Source organism: Pleurodeles waltl, chromosome 6 (genome assembly GCF_031143425.1).
Source record: "Pleurodeles waltl isolate 20211129_DDA chromosome 6, aPleWal1.hap1.20221129, whole genome shotgun sequence".
Lineage (NCBI taxonomy): Eukaryota > Metazoa > Chordata > Amphibia > Caudata > Salamandridae > Pleurodeles > Pleurodeles waltl.
Window position 1 is genome coordinate 164838938 of NC_090445.1, and position 20342 is coordinate 164859279.

The following is a 20342-nucleotide window of genomic DNA, read 5'->3' on the forward strand; positions in this document are numbered from 1 at the left end:
TTTTGTGAAAGTAATTTCTGTTACTGGCTTTCAGCAATAATTCCTATCACATAAAGAAACAACAAGGTAGAAAGGACAGTGTAATTGAGGCCTGAAGGTAACTTAAGTTAGGATAATTTTCGTTTTTGAAGGCAGAGTAGCATGAGGGAATCTTAAGGATATTGGCCCTCAATCCGACCCTGGCGGTCATAGACCGCCAGGGCCGGAGACGACGGAAGCACCGCCAACAGGCTGGCGGTGCTTCATTCGTCATTCCGACCGCGGCGGTACAGCCGCGGTCGCCCAGCCGGGTCCGGCTGTTTCCCGGCGGATTTCCCCCGGCTGGGAGAACCCTCCATGGCAGCGCTGCAAGCAGCGCCGCCATGGGGATTCTGACCCCCTTCCCGCCAGCCTGTTTCTGGCGGTTTTCACCGCCAGGAACAGGATGGCGGGAACAGGTGTCCTGGGGGCTCCTGCACTGCCCATGCCACCGGCATGGGCAGTGCAGGGGCCCCCTAACAGGGCCCCAGCCTGCTTTTCACTGTCTGCCGAGCAGACAGTGAAAAGTGCAACGGGTGCAACTGCACCCGTCGCACACTTGCAACACCGCCGGCTCCATTCGGAGCCGGCTTCTGTGTTGCAGGACCCTTTCTCGCTGGGCCGGTGGGCACTACCTTAGGTAGCGCCCGCCAGACCAGCGGGAGAGTTGGTATGGCCCCAGCGGTATTTTGACCGCGGGCGGCCGAATGGCGGTTCCCTCCAGGCGGGAGGCAACCGCCGCCCGCCGGGGTCAGAATGACCCCCTTAATCCCTTTGAGAATTCTCAGATGAAACTACGGATTTCTGGATTATTAATATGAGTTTGATGAATCAGTTTGTTGTCAAATAAAAACATGACTTGGCACAATCATTAATTAAAGGTGTGCATTCATCGAGGTCAGTCGTGATTCAGCAGGTGTTTTGCTATGAAGGAGTGAGATCAGCAACTATTCAGTTAGGCAGGACTGTGATTTAAACATTGTTGGGTCATTCACGGTTGTATTCTCTTGAACATAATGGTTAAATTGGAAAAAAGATAACTTCATAGGAGGGACTGTTTAGGTAAAGCCAATTATCATTAGCATAAAGATCATATGAGATGCCTGAGTTGTTGTTCCAAAAGTTTGGTCAGAAATATTAAAGGGAGAGAGTATAAGTACCAAACCTTGAGGTACGCCTTTTGAGAGCGGTCTAGGGTTTGATAGAGAGTTTCCCATTTTTATTAGATGAGATAGATTTGTTAAATAAGATAGGAACCATATCAGAACCATCAATATCCACATCTTTTTAGTGTTTCCAATAGTGTGTTGTAACTAGTTATACCATCCAAAGCCCCCATTTCCTTAATTTAAATACATATTTTTTACTTCAGTACCTCATTATTTTAGCTCTTCCTTATTTTGGTTACACTTTAGGTTTGTCTCAAAGATCATGAAACTTGAAAATTGTCTAATGAAGATTGTGACCGAATACCATGACTGATTCTGTGAATCGACATGTATGACCAGATGGAGGCTTCAGCAAATTGCAATATAGATAAACTTAGTTTAAATTCATGTGGTCCAGAAAATAATTAGCTTGATAGAAATTAGAAAGTTGTAATTTGTTGTGTATGTATTTTTTCTACAGAAACAGGCTCGATTGACAGGGAGGCACAAAAGTACAGCTCCCCTGGTTTCTCAGGCTGCCTGGCCGGTGTGCAGTTCAATAACATCGCCCCACTCAAAGTGTTGTTCCGGCCCTCCAACCTCACAGGGAACATTCGGGTAAAAGGAGATCTGGTGGAGTCCAACTGTGGGTCCATGCCGATGACCATTGTGGGTGTCCCTCCAGAGCTGGATCCTTGGTATACTGGTCCAGGTAAGAATGAGAACCTCCATATGTTATCTCCACTAAACTCTCTGTGGTCCTGCTCTCTCACACCCTCACCAAACAACTGGTCATCTGTATGTAGTTTGTATAAAGAGATTGCCCCATGTCAAGTTGAATAATTTTTATTTTTATTTATATAGACATCTGTAACACACATATATCTAAATTGCTTCAAGGCTTGAAAGAGAGGGAAGAGGTGGGAGCAGGAAAAGACTGCAGACTTCAACTGTTTCCTGAAAGTGAGGTAGTTGCCAGAGAATCCCAGGTGGACAGGGAGGCTGTTTCGCAACTAAGACCAGGCTAATAAAAAGCATCTGTCTTCTCTTGATTTGCATTTGGAGTTTGGATTATGAACGATTTTCAGGTTGCTAGACAGTAGAGGCCGGGAGGTTGAATTTTTTATTTTATCTTGAAGGTAAGTGGGAGCTGAGCCTTTGAGGCACTTGAAGGGGAAACAGAGGATTTTGAAGGTGATTCTATTTTTAACTTGTAGCCCTTGGAGGTTTGTACAGCTGTGAGCAATGTATTGGCCTTTGCTGTGGACATGCATGAGAGAGTTTGGTGATTTTTGTCTGTTGAGTTTGTAGGCTGGCAAACCATAATATAGAGAGGTGCAGCAGTCCAGTATGGAGTTTACAGCAGTGCCCACTACAGCAGTGTGATGAGTTTTGTGGATAAAAGTGAGGGTTTTTTATTAGCAGTCTGATTTGATGGCATGTTGATTTAACCATGACTCGAACTTGCGGGGCGAGATTTGCATACTAGAAGGTGCTTTGGTTTCTCACATTGATTTTAATGAGCATCGTCTTTCTGAAAAAAATGTGGTGAGTGGCTGGGGAAGTCAAATTGTTTCAGGAGATGGAAGCGATGTTAGGACCAGGATTTTGGTGTTGGAGCCATTGGGTTCTAGGCTTTATTGGCTCATTCGTGTTTCAGTTGCATTGAGACCATTGGATACTTTATCAGATTGGTTCTTGGTATCTTTGACTCCTACCATTGCTGGAGAATGGTCAGAAACATGGGCTGCTGATTAGAGATGAAGCAGTAGAATGTTGATGATAAAGGAGGATGCGGAAGCAGCACAATCCCTTGTCTGATACTTGTAGAATGTTATCCCTTACATTCAGTTGGGCAGCTTTTGCCCCGTGTTTAGGGTGAGAGCCTGACTGGTTGGAGTAAAAAACGTAGTTGGATTTAAAGTAGGTTTATTGTAGGGAGGCTACTGCTTTTTCCTGTATTTTAGATGTCGAGATAAGGCCAGCAATGGGGCGGTATTTGTTAGGGTCAGCAGGGTTGCGTTAGGGTCTTTTAGGAGGGAGGGTGACCACAGAGTGTACTAGCAAATAAAAGAGGACCGTTGCTGATAAAAGCTGTCAGGAAGAGGGCAAGGGAGGAAAAATGGTGTGTGGGGTTCTGAGTTGGGCTAGGATTGCCAGGCTGTTGCTTGGTCTGACCCCTTTAACTAAGAAAGCAAAGGAGTATGTGATGGAAAGCTTGAGCTGTTGAACAACCATTTGGGTCTAAGACCCCCGTCTTCTGCCTGTGTCTATTTTGACTAAGATTTACTCATTAATGTGTGTGTTCATTGAAGCGACTCTCTGCAGCTCTGTATTTGGATTGTATTCTGGCACGAGTTGTAGCAGACAACCAGAAATATTGTTCTGTAGGGAGGGTGAAATGAATTGTTTCTGCTTCTTCCATAGAAGAATGGTTGACCAAGTTATTCCGTTTGAAAATGATAGAAGAAAATGTAATGTTTTTTTTATTTTTTTATTTTGTGCCTTTGTCTACAAGGACATCTCGAGGAAAGAGTAGAAAGTTTGGGTCCAATCCCTTCTGCTTGACAGGTTGTTCTCAATCTAATATTTGGAGGAGGCCTTTTCTGTAAGAAAGGGGGACGGAAACAGGCATTTGCAATGCAATGGGTCTCGCATTTGCTCGAGTTAGAGCTATTAGTGTTGTACACTCCTAACCAAACTTTTCTTGCCACATAACTTGAAAATCAAAAGTAAAACAGTTTCACATAAGCGAGTCGATTCACAGCGTCACGCCTGCCATGAGCATCAGCGATAAGGAGAGATACAAAAGGAAAAAGAAGTTCGCCTGCAGTTAAACTTATTGTAAAAAGTGCAATTAGCCATGTAACAAGGGCGATAGCCAAGGCGGTAACAAAACCTCCCCAAGGAGGGACAAATGTAAACCAATTACCAATGTCATCAAAGGATTTTTGAAGGGCAAGACCACGAACGAGTGATAGTGATGGGCGTTGTTAAAAGCCCAGATACATACCAACACGTCAGGAAAGCAGCACATGCGTGCTGCTATGCTCGACCTAAAAAGGGGTCAAATGTGTATGTGTGAGTGAGATACTACCTTAACTTTTACTTACAATTTGATTCAGGTTTCTGTCACTCACATTTTGAGAAACAGGATTTAGACAACTATACTCTTTATTCCACCACCAGACACACTCCAGACACGCCAGGTAACAGAGGTATGTGGCAGAAAGTTTCCTGTATGTGGTCTTTAAGCATGGAACTTACATTCTTATCAAAATGCCCTCTATTTGTGGAAGAAAAAGTTTATATTCTACTACAACTGTCTGAGCTGGTCCAACAATGCACTCAGCAATGGAAAGCCAGCATTACTAGTACTACAATCTGACCCAGTACAAGGTAGGAAAGCTTTAGCTTGTAATGCAATACAATAACTCAGGAGAAAAACAGAAATAATATGATGATTTAAGGTAAAACTCGAATGGTTCCACCAGGGCACTGCAAGCCAGACAATGACTGATAAATCAAAAGATTTATATAACCCAAAAAAATGAAACAAGAGCAACTCATAGACCAGAAACTTTAAAGTGTTTATCCCTAGTAAAAACTACTGCCCTGCAACACCATCATAGAACTGTTCAAAGACATTTCAGAAATACTAATTTACTGTGTTTCACTTAAAAGATCATGACAACAAGGCGTTGGACAAGGAGCAACAGGTGTTGTTTAATAAACAGGATAACGCACAAGGTAAATTCCTTATGACATGGTTGTCAGTGGCACTTGACATGAGATGCAGTACTATTGATGAAAAGATTGTACATTCCATCTTTGCTTGAAGGTGAAGAGCTTTGGGCTAAAATTGGAAGAGATACCACTGGTGTTAGCGGAATTATATCTTACCCAGGAACCTATAGTAGCATCAATAGTAAGACTGGAAAAAAAAATCTTAATCTGATGTATTAAGACTTGTAGAGTTTGTTCTGTATCGGAGATAAAGTTTACAGTTAAGTGGAAGAAAGCAGTGTGTCCAGATAAGACATTAGGGAAGGAAATGAACTACTGTAAGATAACTGACAAAGTAACGTGTTCTAATAAACGGTGTCAAAGAGTGATCCAGAAAGTCTGACGTCCTTCCAATAACATATGTCAACGTGCAGTGATGGTTAATGAGAAGTATTTATACTATTGTCGTTCATGTTCCCCTCTAATGAAAAGTGGTGGCATTTGCCAATCTGCACACAGGGGATGTTGCAAATAACTACAATCGGTTGCTGTATTTTGTAGGTACATATGCTACATCAATCAAATACAAATATATACCCATAAAAAATGTCAAAAATACAAATAAAATTTTAAAAAGACATTATTTTGTCATTGCTCAGATAATATCATGCCATATGTCTTTAAATACAATTAATGCAGATTTGACAATTATACAAACTGAAGTCCATATTTATACTTTATTTTGCGCCGCATTTGCGTAATTTTTTGACGCAAACTTACAAAATACCATTATAGTTTGTAAGTTTGCCCCGCTTTTGCATAAAAAAATGACGCAAATGCGGTGCAAAAAAAGTATAAATATGGGCCCGAGAAGCTTCAAAATTCCAAGCAACAGATGAAGCATAGGCAGTAGCAGAATCCATATCACAGCCAAAACCTTTGCCTGCCAAGGGCTTAATTGTTCAGTCTTAAGAATACTTCAGGAGTGTGCCGATTGACAATGTGGCTTTTGGTTGAGTAAACACCTAGAAGATGGAATATCATCATAACGACACAAAATAAGCAATACCTTAATGACGGCCAACATGGCAATGATTTAAAAAGCAAAATGATGAATGGAGTGCACTGTGTGTGCCACTGCGGGTCTTGCAATGGCCTTTTAGAAAACAATCTATGAAGATGGACTGGCACTGCTGGTGCACACAAGTGATGCAGTGTTCTCTGGGCAGGATGTAGTAGCAAGCAATGGGATGGCACTACTGTATATGCTCATCAGTGATTGAAAAAGTGGTCGATGTGGTGCAAGAAACATTAGCTGCTGTGTGAATGGAGAAAATAACAATGAATAGAACCACAATGAACAGAACCACACTGTTGAGGGGGAAGCCTCTAGACAAGAAAAAACAGGAGGACGGTTACAATGTGGATGGATGCCAACAAATTATTAAGGGGAGGAGTGAAGGTACGGTATGAAGGTCACTCATCAGCGTTTGCTGGCCACTACACAGTAACTTTACGAGTAGGGAGTTAGGTTTCTGTCATTAAGGTGGTTGAGGCTGGTATGAAGGAAGATGTGGTAGATAGCAGTTATTAGGAGATTTCATGCCTGTGAATGTGAAAGCAAGGAAGAGAGTGTTTTACACCAACCAAAGGTAAGAATATATTGTGAAGATTATTTGGGGAAGTATGTCCAAAATGGAGGAAAAATTCTTGGCTGAATTGTTGTCTAGCAGCAGTTGATCGGTAGTATGAATTTGGCCTTACGGTGCAACAGGTGAAATGGTGATTGAGAGATCTGCCGAGGGTTTGGGGTATGTTGGACCTGGCCTTTTTACAGGGTCATCGCCAAACTTTTTGCCTCCTTCCTCTTATTTTTTCTGACCTGTTGTTGTTGGCTTTTGAACTCTGGGCACTTTACCACTGCTAACCAGTGCTAAAGTGCATATGCTGTCTGTGTAAATTGTACTGTTGATTGGTTTATCCATGATTGGCTAGTTAATTTACTCGTAAGACCCTAGTAGAGTGCACTATATGTGCCTAGGGCCTGTAGATTAAGGCCCATATTTATACTTTTTGACGCAAAACTGCGGTAACGCAGTTTTGCGTCAAAAAAATTAGCGCCGGCTAACGCCATTCTGAAGCGCCATGCGGGCGCCGTATTTATTGAATGACGTTAGCCGGCGTTAGCCGCCGTCGCCGTCTGGTGTGCGTTAAAAAAAACGACGTACACCAGGCAGCGCCGGCATAGGGGGATATGGGGCTTGGGCGTCAAGAAATGGGGCAAGTCAGGTTGAGGCAATTTATTCGCCTCAACCCGATTTGCGCCATTTTTTTTCACTCCCAACCCCCATAGAAATGACTCCTGTCTTAGCAAAGACAGGAGTCATGCCCCCTTGCCCAATGGCCATGCCCAGGGGACTTCTGTCCCCTGGGCATGGTCATTGGGCATAGTGGCATGTAGGGGGGCACAAATCAGGCTCCCCTATGCCACAAAAAAAAAAAAAAAAAAATTACCTGAACTTACCTTAATGTCCCTGGGATGGGTCCCTCCAGCCTTGGGTATCCTCCTGGGGTGGGCATGGGTGACAGGGGGTGTCCCTGGGGGCATGGGGGGGCACCTCTGGGCTCCTTCAGAGCCCACAGGTCCCTTAACGCCTGCCTTTTGCAGGCGCTAAAAAACGGCGCAAAAGCGGCCTTACGTCATTTTTTTTGACCCGCCCACTCCCGGGCGTGAATTTTGCCCGGGAGTATAAATCCGACGCACATGCCTCGGAGTCGATTTTTTAGACTGGAACGCCTACCTTGCATATAATTAACGCAAAGTAGGTGTCCACGCTAAAAAATGACGCTAACTCCATGGACTTTGGCGCTAGACACGTCTAACGCCAAAGTATAAATATGGAGTTAGTTTTGCGTCGAAATTGCGTCAAAAAAAACGACGCAATTCCGGCGCAAACGGAGTATAAATATGCCCCTAAATGCTACTAGTGGGCCTGCAGCACTGATTGTGCCAACCGCTTAAGTAGCCCCTTAATCTTGTCTCAGGCCTGCCATTGCAAGGCCTGTGTGTGCAGTTTCACAGCCACTTCGACTTGGCATTTAAAAGTACTTGCCAAGCCTAAAACTCCCCTTTTTCTACATGTAAGTCACCCCTAATGTGTGCCCTAGGTAACCCCTAGAGCAGGGTGCTGTGTGGGTAAAAGGCAGGACATGTACCTGTGTAGTTTATATGTACTGGTAGTGTAAAACTCCTAATTTCGTTTTTACACTACTGTGAGGCCTGCTCCCTTCATAGGCTAACATTGGGGTTGCCCTCATACATTGTTGAAGTGGTAGCTGCTGATCTGAAAGGAGTAGGAAGGTCATATTTAGTATGGCCAGAATAGTAATACAAAATCCTGCTGACTGGTGAAGTTGGATTTAATATTACTGTTTTAGAAATGCCACTTTTAGAAAGTGAGCGTTTCTCTGCACTTAATTCTTTCTGTGCCTTACAATCCACGTCTGGCTAGGTTTAGTTGACAGCTCCTTGTGCATTCACTCAGACACACCCCAAACACAGGGTACTCAGCCTCACTTGCATACATCTGCATTTTGAATGGGTCTTCCTGGGCTGGGAGGGTGGAGGGCCTGCCCTCAGACAAAGGACTGCCACACCCCCTACTGGGACCCTGGCAGACAGGATTGAACTGAAAGGGGACCTGGTGCACTTCTTAGCCACTCTTTGAAGTCTCCCCCACTTCAAAGGCACATTTTAGTATAAAACAGGGCCTCTGCCCTACCACCTCAGACACTTGCTGGAGAAGAAACCTGAACCAGAACCTGCATCCTGCCAAGAAGAACTGCCTGGCTGCTCAAAGGACTCACCTGACTGCTTTCTACAAGGACTGCTGCCTTGCTGTTGGCCTGCTGCCTTGCTGAAGTCTTGTCTTGTTGCAAAAGTGCTTCCAAAGGCTTGGATAGAGCTTGCCTCCTGTTCCCTGAAGACTCAGGACCAAAAAGACTTCTCTTTTTCAACTGGACTCCTTGTGCGCCGAAACATTTTATGCACAGCTTGCTCTGCGGTGAAAAATTCACTGCATGCCAATCCGGAAAGACGGCGCTCGACGCGACGCCTGCGGTGCGACCGGAACATAGACGCACGGCCCACCTGGACAACGCTGTTCACTTCCAGAGAGGAAATTGACGCGACGCCTGCCGTGAGGAAGAAAATTCCACGCACAGCCCACCGGAACAACGCGCAGCCGGATAACAAGCCTAGGATTCCACGCACAGACCCTGGGACATCTGGTAATCCCGTGACCCACAGAAGGAGACGGTCCGCGTGCCGGAAAACGACGCACGTCTTCCCCGAGTGAAAAATAACAACGCAAGTCTGTGTGTGAAGGGGCGAAACCGACGCACACACCATTTTTCTTCCCAAAGAACGACGCACGTCTCCCCGCGTGGAAAATAACGACGCAAGTCCGTGTGTGAAGGGGCGAAACCGACGCACACACCATTTTTCCACGCATCTCCTCCTCTGCGGCCATCTGCGGAGATTTTCCACTCCAAACCAGGTACTTTGTACTTGAAAGAGACTTTGTTTGATTTTTAAAGACTTAAGACACTATGGGGGTGATTCCGAGACTGGCGGGCGGCGGAGGCCGCCCGGCAGTCTACCCCCGACAAAATACCGCTCTGCGGTCGCAAGACCGCGGAGGGTATTTTGAGATTTGCCCTGGGCTGGCGGGCGGCCGCCAAAAGGCCGCCCGCCAGCCCAGAGCAAATCTACCTTCCCACGAGGATGCCGGCTCCGAATGGAGCCGGCGTAGTGGGAAGGTGCGACGGGTGCTGTTGCACCCGTCGCGTATTTCAGTGTCTGCTTTGCAGACACTGAAATACTTTGTGGGGCCCTCTTACGGGGGCCCCTGCAGTGCCCATGCCATTGGCATGGGCACTGCAGGGGCCCCCAGGGGCCCCGCAGCACCCCCTACCGCCATCCTGTTCCTGGCGGGAGACCCGCCAGGAACAGGATGGCGGTAGGGGGTTTCAGAATCCCCATGGCTGCGGAGCGCGCTCCGCAGCCATGGAGGATTCACCCGAGCAGCGGAAAGTCGGCGGGAGGCCGTCGACTTTCCGTTTCTGACCGCGGCTGAACCGCCGCGGTCCGAATGCTCGAGGGAGCACCGCCAGCCTGTTGGCGGTGCTCCCGTGGTCGGTGACCCTGGCGGTCACCGGCCGCCAGGGTCAGAATGACCCCCTATGGGGGTTATTCTAACTTTGGAGGAGGTGTTAATCCGTCCCAAAAGTGACGGATTTACCACCAGCCGTATTACGAGTCCATTATATCCTATGGAACTCGTAATACGGCTGGTGGTATATCCGTCACTTTACCGTCACTTTTGGGACGGATTAACACTCCTCCAAAGTTAGAATAACCCCCTATATATCACTTTGCAGTGATATCTCTACAATTTCATATTGCATCTTTTATCGTTTTGACCTACAAATACCCAGAAAAATATTATATATTTTTCTAAACACTGTGTGGTGTATTTTTGTGGTGCTATATTGTGTTTTTGTATGATTTATTTCACAAATACTTTACATATTGCCTTCTAAGTTAAGCCTGACTGCTCGTGCCAAGCTACCAGAGGGTGGGCACAGGATAATTTGGATTGTGAGTGACTTACCCTGACTAGAGTGAGGGTTCTTGCTTGGACAGAGGGTAACCTGACTGCCAACCAAAAACCCAATTTCTAACATTGGTGATCAGCGGTGAGGATAGGACTTGTATTTGTGCAGTGACATACAGTAGCTAAGTATTTCACTACCTACCCACAGTTGAAGGTCAACTTGATTTTTTCATCTTTTTGCTTTTTGTTCTCTGATGTCCTCCTGGATATATTATTGATATTTTGGACTTTGGATTTTGGTTTTGCCTGTGATACCTTGCCAGATTGGGAATGGGTACCTGCCAGGTCATTCGTTGTGCCTACTGAATCCCTCACCAAGGCTGAGCTAAGGGGGCTTTGCAGAAAATGGGGACTTCCTATGTCAAGGAGATCCACTAAGATGGAACTACTAGATATCTACATAGCCTGGGGGAAGAACAATGGGCAGAGGAACAGGCAGCAAAAAACCAAAAGACTGAGGACTGCTCAGATGAGGAAGAGGACTGCTCAGATGAGGAAAGAGAACCAGTGAGAGATGAATGGCTCCTAGAGGCAGAGCGGTGGAGAGAAGAGCTAGATGACTTTATTGAGAGGGCTGAAGCAGCAAGAGCCTTGGCCCAGGAAAAAGAAAGGATTGCAGCTCAGGAGCTGAGCTGTGAAGAGCTGAAACTTGAAGCCGGGAGGGCTGAGTCCAGTTCAGATGGTGGCAGCAAAAATCTTGCATCCAGTGCTGCTGAAGAAGTGCACAGGCCCAGAGATGTGGTGCCCGACTTAAAGAAGGGAGTTGGTACAGGATAATTTGGATTGTGTATGACTTACCCTGACTAGAGTGAGGGTTCTTGCTTGGACAGAGGGTAACCTGACTGCCAACCAAAAACCCCATTTCTAACAGGGTACAAGATGATTTATCTTGGGGCTGACAGGCCACACTTACTATGGTGTTGCTAAATGGGTTGGCACTTACATTGGAAGCCGGGGTGCCTTTTTTGGGGGGTTACGTATAATGAGCACCTACAGTTAAAAGATTGTCCTTATGCTGTAGAAGCTTTGAGGGCTGACCAATATGTAGTGCCATGTTCAGCACCTTACATTAGTTACAGCATACCACTCAAGGGAAACACATTCCAGAGTTTCCATGTACGCTTAGATTGGAGCAACAAGTGCCACTTATTGTGAAAGGAAGAGATGACATACATTGTGGGAGACTGTCACCAGATGGGTTCCATTCTGGGGAATTGGTGCCAGTAAAGTGGGAGACTGACACCAGACGTGCTCCATTCTGAGGAGTTGGTGCCAGTAAAGCAACCTTTTGTTTCGTGTGTACACCTTTAATTTGGTTGGTATCCCTTACATCATGAGATGGATTCCATGGATATTCTCTATTCTGGAGGCAGCTGACAGGGGTGGGAGTAAGGAGTGCCACAGGCTATGCAGTAGATGTCATTTGTGCGATGGGACCCAACTATTGGAGGTGCATGTCACAAACATGAAAACTATGTGTTTTATTAATACAGCAGCTAGGGAGGAAGAGCCAAAATGGTGTCCGGGACGGTCGCTTGATCTGAGCGCTCCGTCCCCGGCTGGATGAAAACATCCTGAAAGGCGCCCCCGTAGCCTTGTTGGAGTGGCTGGGACGGCGGTCTGACTGGGGAGGACCGGAGCGTCCAATGTGTGTAGCGGGCTCTGCGCACCGGAGCCGTGTTTCGCGGGCTCGCGCCGGGTGCTGTGAGGAGCGGGAGGGGTTGCTCCTGCGGCCCCGGTCGCGCTCTCGCGTTGCTCGGCCGCCTCTCACTCTTGTGCGTGCAGGCGCCCGGGGGGGCTGAGGCGCCGCGGGCGAGCGGGCTGCACTGAGAATTTTTTTTACTTTTTTTTTTTTGAGGCGCCCCGAGGCTCACGAGGCGGGTGCCGGCCCGAGGGGCCAGAGCGCCATCTTGGACGTGCATAAGCCAGAGGAGCACAGAGAAGGGGCATCCCTGCCCAGGAGTGAAGATTCATCGCTATGGCAAATTAAAAGGATGCAGGAGGTTTAAAGAAGGAGCGAGAGGAATGAGGTGAGGAGGGCATCTAGACCCCCCTGCGCTGGGCACCTGACATGACTGTCCTCCACTAAATGAAGCCCATCCGCGGCGCCTGTCGTTTATCCTGTGTTGCGGTCTTTCCCACGCGGTGCCGCCTCCCCCGACCCTCAAATACGCTCCCCCTACATTAGGGGGAACCTCTGGCACCAAGCCCAGCCATCATACAAGTGGGAGAGAGTGCTCCCCGCCAGCTCCTACGCTCCCCGCACGCCCCGGTGGGTCCTGCAGACAGTCCCACGAGAACCCAGCGCCGGACCACTAAATTAATCAATGGCTGCAGCGCCTGTCTATGGCTACAAGGCCCCAGGCAACCAACACGCCTGAATAAGGCTACAACATCCCTTGGCATTGCTGGTCAATCTCACGCTCTTAACAACGAATGTGTACACCACGCCCAGGTCTCTCAGTAAGAGTTTAAAATAACGAACTAAGTGGACTAAAAGCGCAAACTCACTGTAGATTGAGAGGAGATCTCGAAACAGCCAAAATGGCCGGCAGAGCCAAAGCAACTAAGAATTCAGACCGAACCACTCAAGGATTAACGTCGGCCGACCAACAATCTAACCCATCCCTACAGTCACTGGAGGGTACACTTCTTGCGCATTCTGCTCAGTTTGAGAAAGTACTGCAGGCAATATTGGACACTAAGGGGGTCATTCTGACCCCGGCGGTCAGAGACCGCCGGGGCCAGGGTCGGCGGGAGCACCGCCAACAGGCCGGCGGTGCCCCGCAGGGCATTCTGACCACGGAGGTTCAGCCGCGGTCAGATGCGGAAAACCGGCGGTCTCCCGCCGGTTTTCCGCTGCCCTTGTGAATCCCCCATGGCGGCGGAGCGCGCTCCGCCACCATGGGGATTCTGACACCCCCTACCGCCATCCTGTTCCTGGCGGGTCTCCCGCCAGGAACAGGATGGCGGTAGGGGGTGCCGCGGGGCCCCCGTAAGAGGGCCCCACTTTGTATTTCAGTGTCTGCTTCGCAGACACTGAAATACGCGACGGGTGCCACTGCACCCGTCGCACCTTCCCACTCCGCCGGCTCAATTCTGAGCTGGCGTCCTCGTGGGAAGGTTGATTTGCCCTGGGCTGGCGGGCGGCCTTTTGGCGGTCGCCCGCCAGCCCAGGGCAAATCCCAAAATACCCTCAGCGGTCTTTCGACCGCGGAGCGGTATTTTGGTGGGGGAAGTCTGGCGGGCGGCCTCCGCCGCCCGCCAGACTCAGAATCACCCCCTAAGTCATCTCTGGAGAGCAGAATAGACGCAGTTGCGCAGGACTTGAACCTTCTGCGAGTGGACCACCGAAGCCTAGCTGAAAAAGTGAAAACAACAGAAGCTGAAATAGCCGACTTAACTCCAATAGCGCAAGGAAACCAAAAGCAGATCCAGCGCATGGATGAGGAGCTGAAGGTACTTAGGAGGAGATCAGAGGAAATGGAGAGCAGGGCGCGTCGCAATAACGTGAGGTTTCTGGGTTTCCCAGAAAGCATGCGACAACCGGAATCAGAAATTTCCCTAGAGCAGTGGCTAATCAAGGAGGTGTTAAATGGGGCTCCATCTAAGTTTTTTTCAGTTGAAAGGGCTTACAGAATTCCGGGTAGACCCCCGGCCAGTCCCCCAGGCCATTGATTGCTAGGTTCTTGAACTACAGAGATCGAGATGCAATATTGCAACAATTCCGCAGTAAAGGACCATTCAAATATCAAGATTCGAACATTAACGCATACCCAGACTTTACACAAGAGGTGCAGAACCAACGCAATTCTTTCATCAAAATTAAGCAACGCCTACGGGAACATAACATAAAATACGCCCTGCTCTTCCCTGCCAAATTAAGGGTAGTAATGGAGGACCGCACCCATTTATTCACAAACCCCGAAGATGCCTGGACATGGCTCCACGCCAAGGGCCTAGCACACCCCCGGGAAGACAAGGAAGGGGATGAGAAATGGCAAACTCTTGCTGCAAGAAAGCGATCCAAAAGACGCACCAGGGGCCAGCCCAATGACTGGCAAGCAGCAGAAGAAAGAGCAAAAGTGCTAAAAGAGACGCCGTTACACATGCAAAGTCACAGTGCAATAGCTAGAAAACCCCCAGAGCTGGGATCGGACTCAGACACACCCAGCTCCACATCCACGTTAACAGGAGAACTAGGTGGCCCAAAGGTCACCCCCAGAACTGCTGACGAACTTTAAAATTATACGCACACTCCCAGTGAGACCACCAGTGTTGATGCTTGAAACCCGTAACTCTGCAGAGACTTTGTGGTACCGCCGAGGTGTGGGGACAAGGTGCCTCCAACAATATGTATCTTTGACATAAACGCTAGATTAAGGGATAGGGGGCGCACGGGGGCGGAATATGATTGGCGGGCGGGGCCAGAGGGAACAAATTCATACCTAGGTGGGGCGCCTGACGAAATCAGCGGACTAAGTCTGCGGAAAGATGTGAGCCCCCTATAAGAGCCACATCTGAACGATATGAGAATCCCACTATGCAAATCCAACCGGATATGGGTTATTTCATGTTTTTTTAAGTTTAGTAGTTTCACAGTAGTTGAAAGTAGTGTAGGGGGTTTAATAAGGGAAGTAGGGGTTGATAGCCCAGTAGAAACGCAAGCTCCGGAATCACTTAATGCACAAGTTGAACACCTGCGCCCGCTATATTTAAATACCAGCTACAGAATGGCAGTGACCAGATGGGCCAATCCTAGACCCCAGATCCGTAACACAGCAATGCACCCTCAGAATCCCAAATGATGTCTTCCCGCAATAACACTAAAAACCAGTATATCATAGTAACATGGAATATTAGGGGTCTTGGGGCGCTGAGTAAACGGGCCAGAGTGCATGCACGACTCAAACGACTAGGAGTAAATATAGCTATTTTGCAAGAGACACACATGTTAGAGGGGGACCTACGCGACCTGCGCACGAAATGGGGAGGTCAGCTGATAGGCACAACATACTCGGCATTCGCAAGGGGGGTGTTGATCTGGATGGCGGCAGGAGTTCCATTCCTCTTGACAGCACACAAGATAGATCAGGGTGGGAGATACGTAGTGGTGGAAGGTAGACTAGATGGCAGACAAATGGCGATGGTCGGGGTATACGCTCCAAACAGTGGCATCACGGGTTTTCTTTCCACTCTCACTCCAACATTGCTGTCCCACCCCATGGCCTTAACCACCTGGGGCGGCGATTTTAATAGTACCCCATCTGCAGTATTGGATAGAACCAGTACCTATTCAAGCTCACTAACCAATAGGAAACCTACAGGTCCCCTGCAAGAATGGGCAAACGTTATGGGACTCCATGACATATGGCGACTAGGTCATCCAGAACAAAAAGAGTATTCATTTTACTCAGTACCACACAACACCCATACTAGAATAGACATAATATGGGGCACTCGCGAAATAGGGGCACTGGTCACCGAATCTGAATATTTAGCAAAGACGCTCTCGGATCATGCGCCTCTGAGAGTAATACTGAACTGGGGTAGGGCACGTCAGGCAGTCCCCACTTGGAGATTTCAGGCGGAGGCCTTACAAGACCAAGCATTCACCGAAATATTGGGGAAGTCTATAAGCCAATACTGGGAAATAAACGCTATGTCTGCAACAACTCGGGCGACAGAGTGGGACGCCCATAAAGTAGTAACACGCGGAGTATGCATATCCACTACGTGGGGAGTGAGACGTTCCCTACAGGCAGAGATTAGCAAACTAGAGAAGGAGCTAAGAACAGCGGAAAAAGCGGTAGCACTAGGGGAAATTTCCAACACCGTCCTCAAAGAAAAGTGCTCAAAATATAATGATGTAGACAGCAGACTTTGCTGTCACGACTATAACTACTACTTAACTAGACTGCATACGGAAGGAGATAGATCAAGCAGAATGCTAGCTTGGCTACTCCGCGAAGATAGACAGCAAGCCCCGATAGGTGCCATTCGCGCGGGCGCGCAAGAGATGGCTACCACACAAGTAGAAATAAACGAGACATTTAGGAATTATTACTCAAACTTATACACTAAACGCACCTCGTGCACAGCTACACAACTTGAGGCTTTTCTTGCGGACTCCCTCCTGCCCCAACTATCACAAACAGATAGAGACATAATCGAATCCCCCATAACAACAGAAGAAATAGAACTAGCCCTTGCGCAGTTGCCCAGGAACAAAGCACCCGGGTCAGATGGCCTCCCCTCGGAATATTATAAAGCTTATCTACCCAGCCTGAAACCCCATCTGCTAGGAGTGTTCACAGAGGCGTGGACTAAAGAAAGCCTACCTATATCCCAAAGGGAAGCTATGATAGTGGTACTCCCTAAACAGGGCCGAGATCATACGGACGTCAAATCCTATAGACCACTGTCGCTTCTAAATACCGACTGCAAAATATTAGGCAAAATATTAGCTAATAGATTGGCCCCCCACATGCACTCAGTGATACATACGGACCAAAATGGCTTCATTCCAAAGCGTAACACCTTCCTAAATATTCGCAGACTGTTGAGTATAATGGGGGACACCCCCCGTGATGTACAGGAGGAAATGGTGCTCTCACTAGACATAGAAAAGGCCTTTGATACTCTGGAGTGGGATTTCTTGTTGGCAACGATGGCGCGCATGGGAATAGGCCCTAATTTAATCCGTTGGGTCCGGACATTGTATTCCAATCCAAGTGCGAGGGTGAAGACGGGCGGGGTGATTTCTGATAGTTTCCCGATTTCCCGGGGTACACGGCAGGGCTGCCCCCTATCCCCGCTATTGTTTGCCATAGCAATGGAGCCATTAGCGGCGAGAATACGCCTCATGGAACACGAATGGGGAATAATTAGAAACGGGTTATACCACACGGTCTCATTATACGCAGATGATGCTTTAATATATATCAGAAATGGCTGTGCAGTTATTCCCTCTGTAATATCCTTATTAGCTGAATTCGGAAGCCTGTCAGGCCTTGTGGTAAACTGGGAGAAGTCCTGTGTGTTTCCCCTGGCGAAGAGGACTCCCAACAATCAGGATGCCCCTAGGCTAGGGCACCTAAAGTGGTGCCCGACAACATTTAAATATCTTGGGATAAACATATATCATAGCACAGAAGATTTGAGAGATGGGAATTTGGGGAGGGCGCTAATCTCCATAAAAGGCTCCCTGCAATTCTGGAATAAGCTCCCGCTCTCGCCACCCGGCAAGGTGGCGATTGCCAACATGTTGATCCTACCTAGACTGCTATATTATTTTGCGGCCCTGCCGATACTGATTCCCAAAAGCTTTTTTGGCAATTTAAACACAGCTCTACTGCAGCTCATCTGGGGTGGAGGCAGAGCACGGGTGGCACTAACCACGCTACAGCGCCCGCTAGATAACGGCGGCCTGGGAACCCCTAATTTTGAAAGATACTATGCAGCCGCGCAACTCCAGTGGGTCCAACATTGGATCCACAGACCAGAGCAGGCAGAACCCATGAGCTTAGAGCCTCGGCGGAACGGGACCCCTCTCATAAATTGGCTGTCATCTAAGCCCCCCAAAACGGAACAGGTCAACCCATTGCTTGCAGTTGCACACGTGTGTTGGGCTAAATATGTGCAAAAAGGAGCGGATAAGTTTCAGTACTCCCCACACATACCACTCAACTACTTATTGGTGGGGACAGCAGCCGGAATGCAAGCTGCGAGGGTGTGGAGTGAAGCAGGAATACAGACAGTAGGAGACTGCTTTGAGGATGGCAAATTAATGTCGTTTGAGGCTCTCCAGGCCCTCACGGAGATAAGCCCGGGTCAGTTCCTGACATACCACGCTGTATGCCACGAAATAAGGAAAATATGGGGGGCAGGAATTTTGGAACCAGCGATTTCCCCAGTAATTCACCAGCTTTTACAATATAATGACCAAACAAAAATAATATCCAACTTATACAAAACACTTAACAAGACTCCTGAACCACAGGCGGGGAAAGCCTGGGGGAGTTGGAACGCAGTACTCCCCACACCGATCCCACAGGCAGATTGGCCAGAAGTCTTATCCCACACCCGCGGTGTGTCAAGGAATCCCAGATTTAGGTACACTCAATTCAATTTCATGCATCAAACATATCTCTCACCAGCCAGGATAAAGCGTATGTTTCCCGATTCTGAGCCAGTATGCCCAAGATGCAAAACACCGTCAGCACCATTCTACCATATGGTATGGGATTGCCCTAAAATACAAACGGCCTGGGTGGAGGTGGTAGGGGAGGTATCCGAGCTAACGGGGCTTGCATTGATAGCAGAACCCAGGTCCTGCCTACTGGGTCTGAGAAAGAGACCAAAAAAACAAAGATACCTACACAAGTTTATAGACTTAGCCTTTTTAATGTATAAAAGACTAATACCGATACACTGGAAAGCCCCCAAGGCTCCCGACCTGAAATCCTGGCACTCTCTAATACTACGCTGGGCTTGTACTGAACACCAGGTACTAAAACGTATGGTACGCGAGGGGAGACAACACACAGGGTGCACCACCTGGGACGATCTGGTAACAAAATTGGAGGCCATAAACGATGAGATGCCCCCTTGAATGTGGGAACACACACTTGCAATAACTACGACACAAATTACCCTGCATCTCCCACTACAAAAATTAAAACCCAGAGGACACCCAGGCTCTACAGCATATGCGCATCACCCCTATCCCCCTCTCTCATAGCAACATACCGTCAAATCCCCGTTACTTTAGTACCAGCGATACACGAGGAGTAGGAAACATGGGCAACTGCCCGCATTTATTATTTTGAATGGTGCCCCCGTTAATCAGCCAGGGAACTAACGCATGCAAAACAGAGCCCACACTGGTCACGGGCGAATACCTTCATAAGATAAATAGCAAGGGTAAACTCATGGCGGGTGTAGTAAGAAATGATGCTGTAAAATTGGAAGTGATCCGTCTTGTGATTATTGGGGGGGTTTGTGATTGTTAAATGGTTTAGTTACCAGATATTGTACTGGGTTATCCTGTGGTTGAAAATTGAACAATTTGTATTACATGACTGGAACATAAAATCAATAAAAATATTAAAAAAAAAAAAATTAATACAGCAGCTAGTACAGGAAACTGCTGTGCCTACAGCGATATTCAATGGCAAGTGTGCAAACTATAATGTTTTAAGGAGCTGTCGTACAGCACACTGCGGGGGCACAGGAAACTAGAGCCAAAAGTGTGTTGTGGGTCCATATATTGTCCGACAGGTTGTGTTACAAACAGAGGGTGAAAATCAGGTTTGTACGGGGGCACAAGTGAAATGAACTGTAGACTGGAGGACTGGTTTCTCCTGTAACTGTCCCTATCCCAGCCTTCTCCAAACACTTCATACTCTGTCCCCATGGTCAACCTTTGCTACTGCACCCTGTCTCTACAGCCCAGACCTCTTTCCCAATCTTGCCACCCCACCTGCCCGTTGCCTTACTGGCCGTGCCGCCCTCCTTTGACCCGCTCACCTACAACCATATTCCCAGGTTCGGGCGTGCTGTCCTCGGCTTGCAGCTCGGCTGTCATAGCCAGGCCGGAGTGTCTGCCTCTCTCCCGGAGCCTGCCTCCAACCCCCTGTGGCTGCTGCTCTACCGTCTGGAGACCAGACACTAAAAAGTAGGAAAGATAGCAGCCCTGCACCCAGGACTAGGGGCAGCGACACAGATAGAGGACATGTAGTATAGGCACAGAAGAAAGTCTGTCAATCAC

At 48.0% G+C, this 20342-nt stretch overlaps 1 protein-coding gene across 1 annotated transcript in view; it reads left to right on the plus strand.

Moving 5' to 3' along the window:
• The window catches only part of CNTNAP1 (contactin associated protein 1), a 234832-nt gene that overhangs the window by 207976 nt on the left and 6514 nt on the right, over positions 1 to 20342 (plus strand). The window contains exon 22 of the mRNA XM_069242019.1: positions 1648 to 1878. Within this exon, the coding sequence (XP_069098120.1) occupies positions 1648 to 1878 (231 nt within the window). The remainder of the gene's footprint in view (positions 1 to 1647; positions 1879 to 20342) is intronic.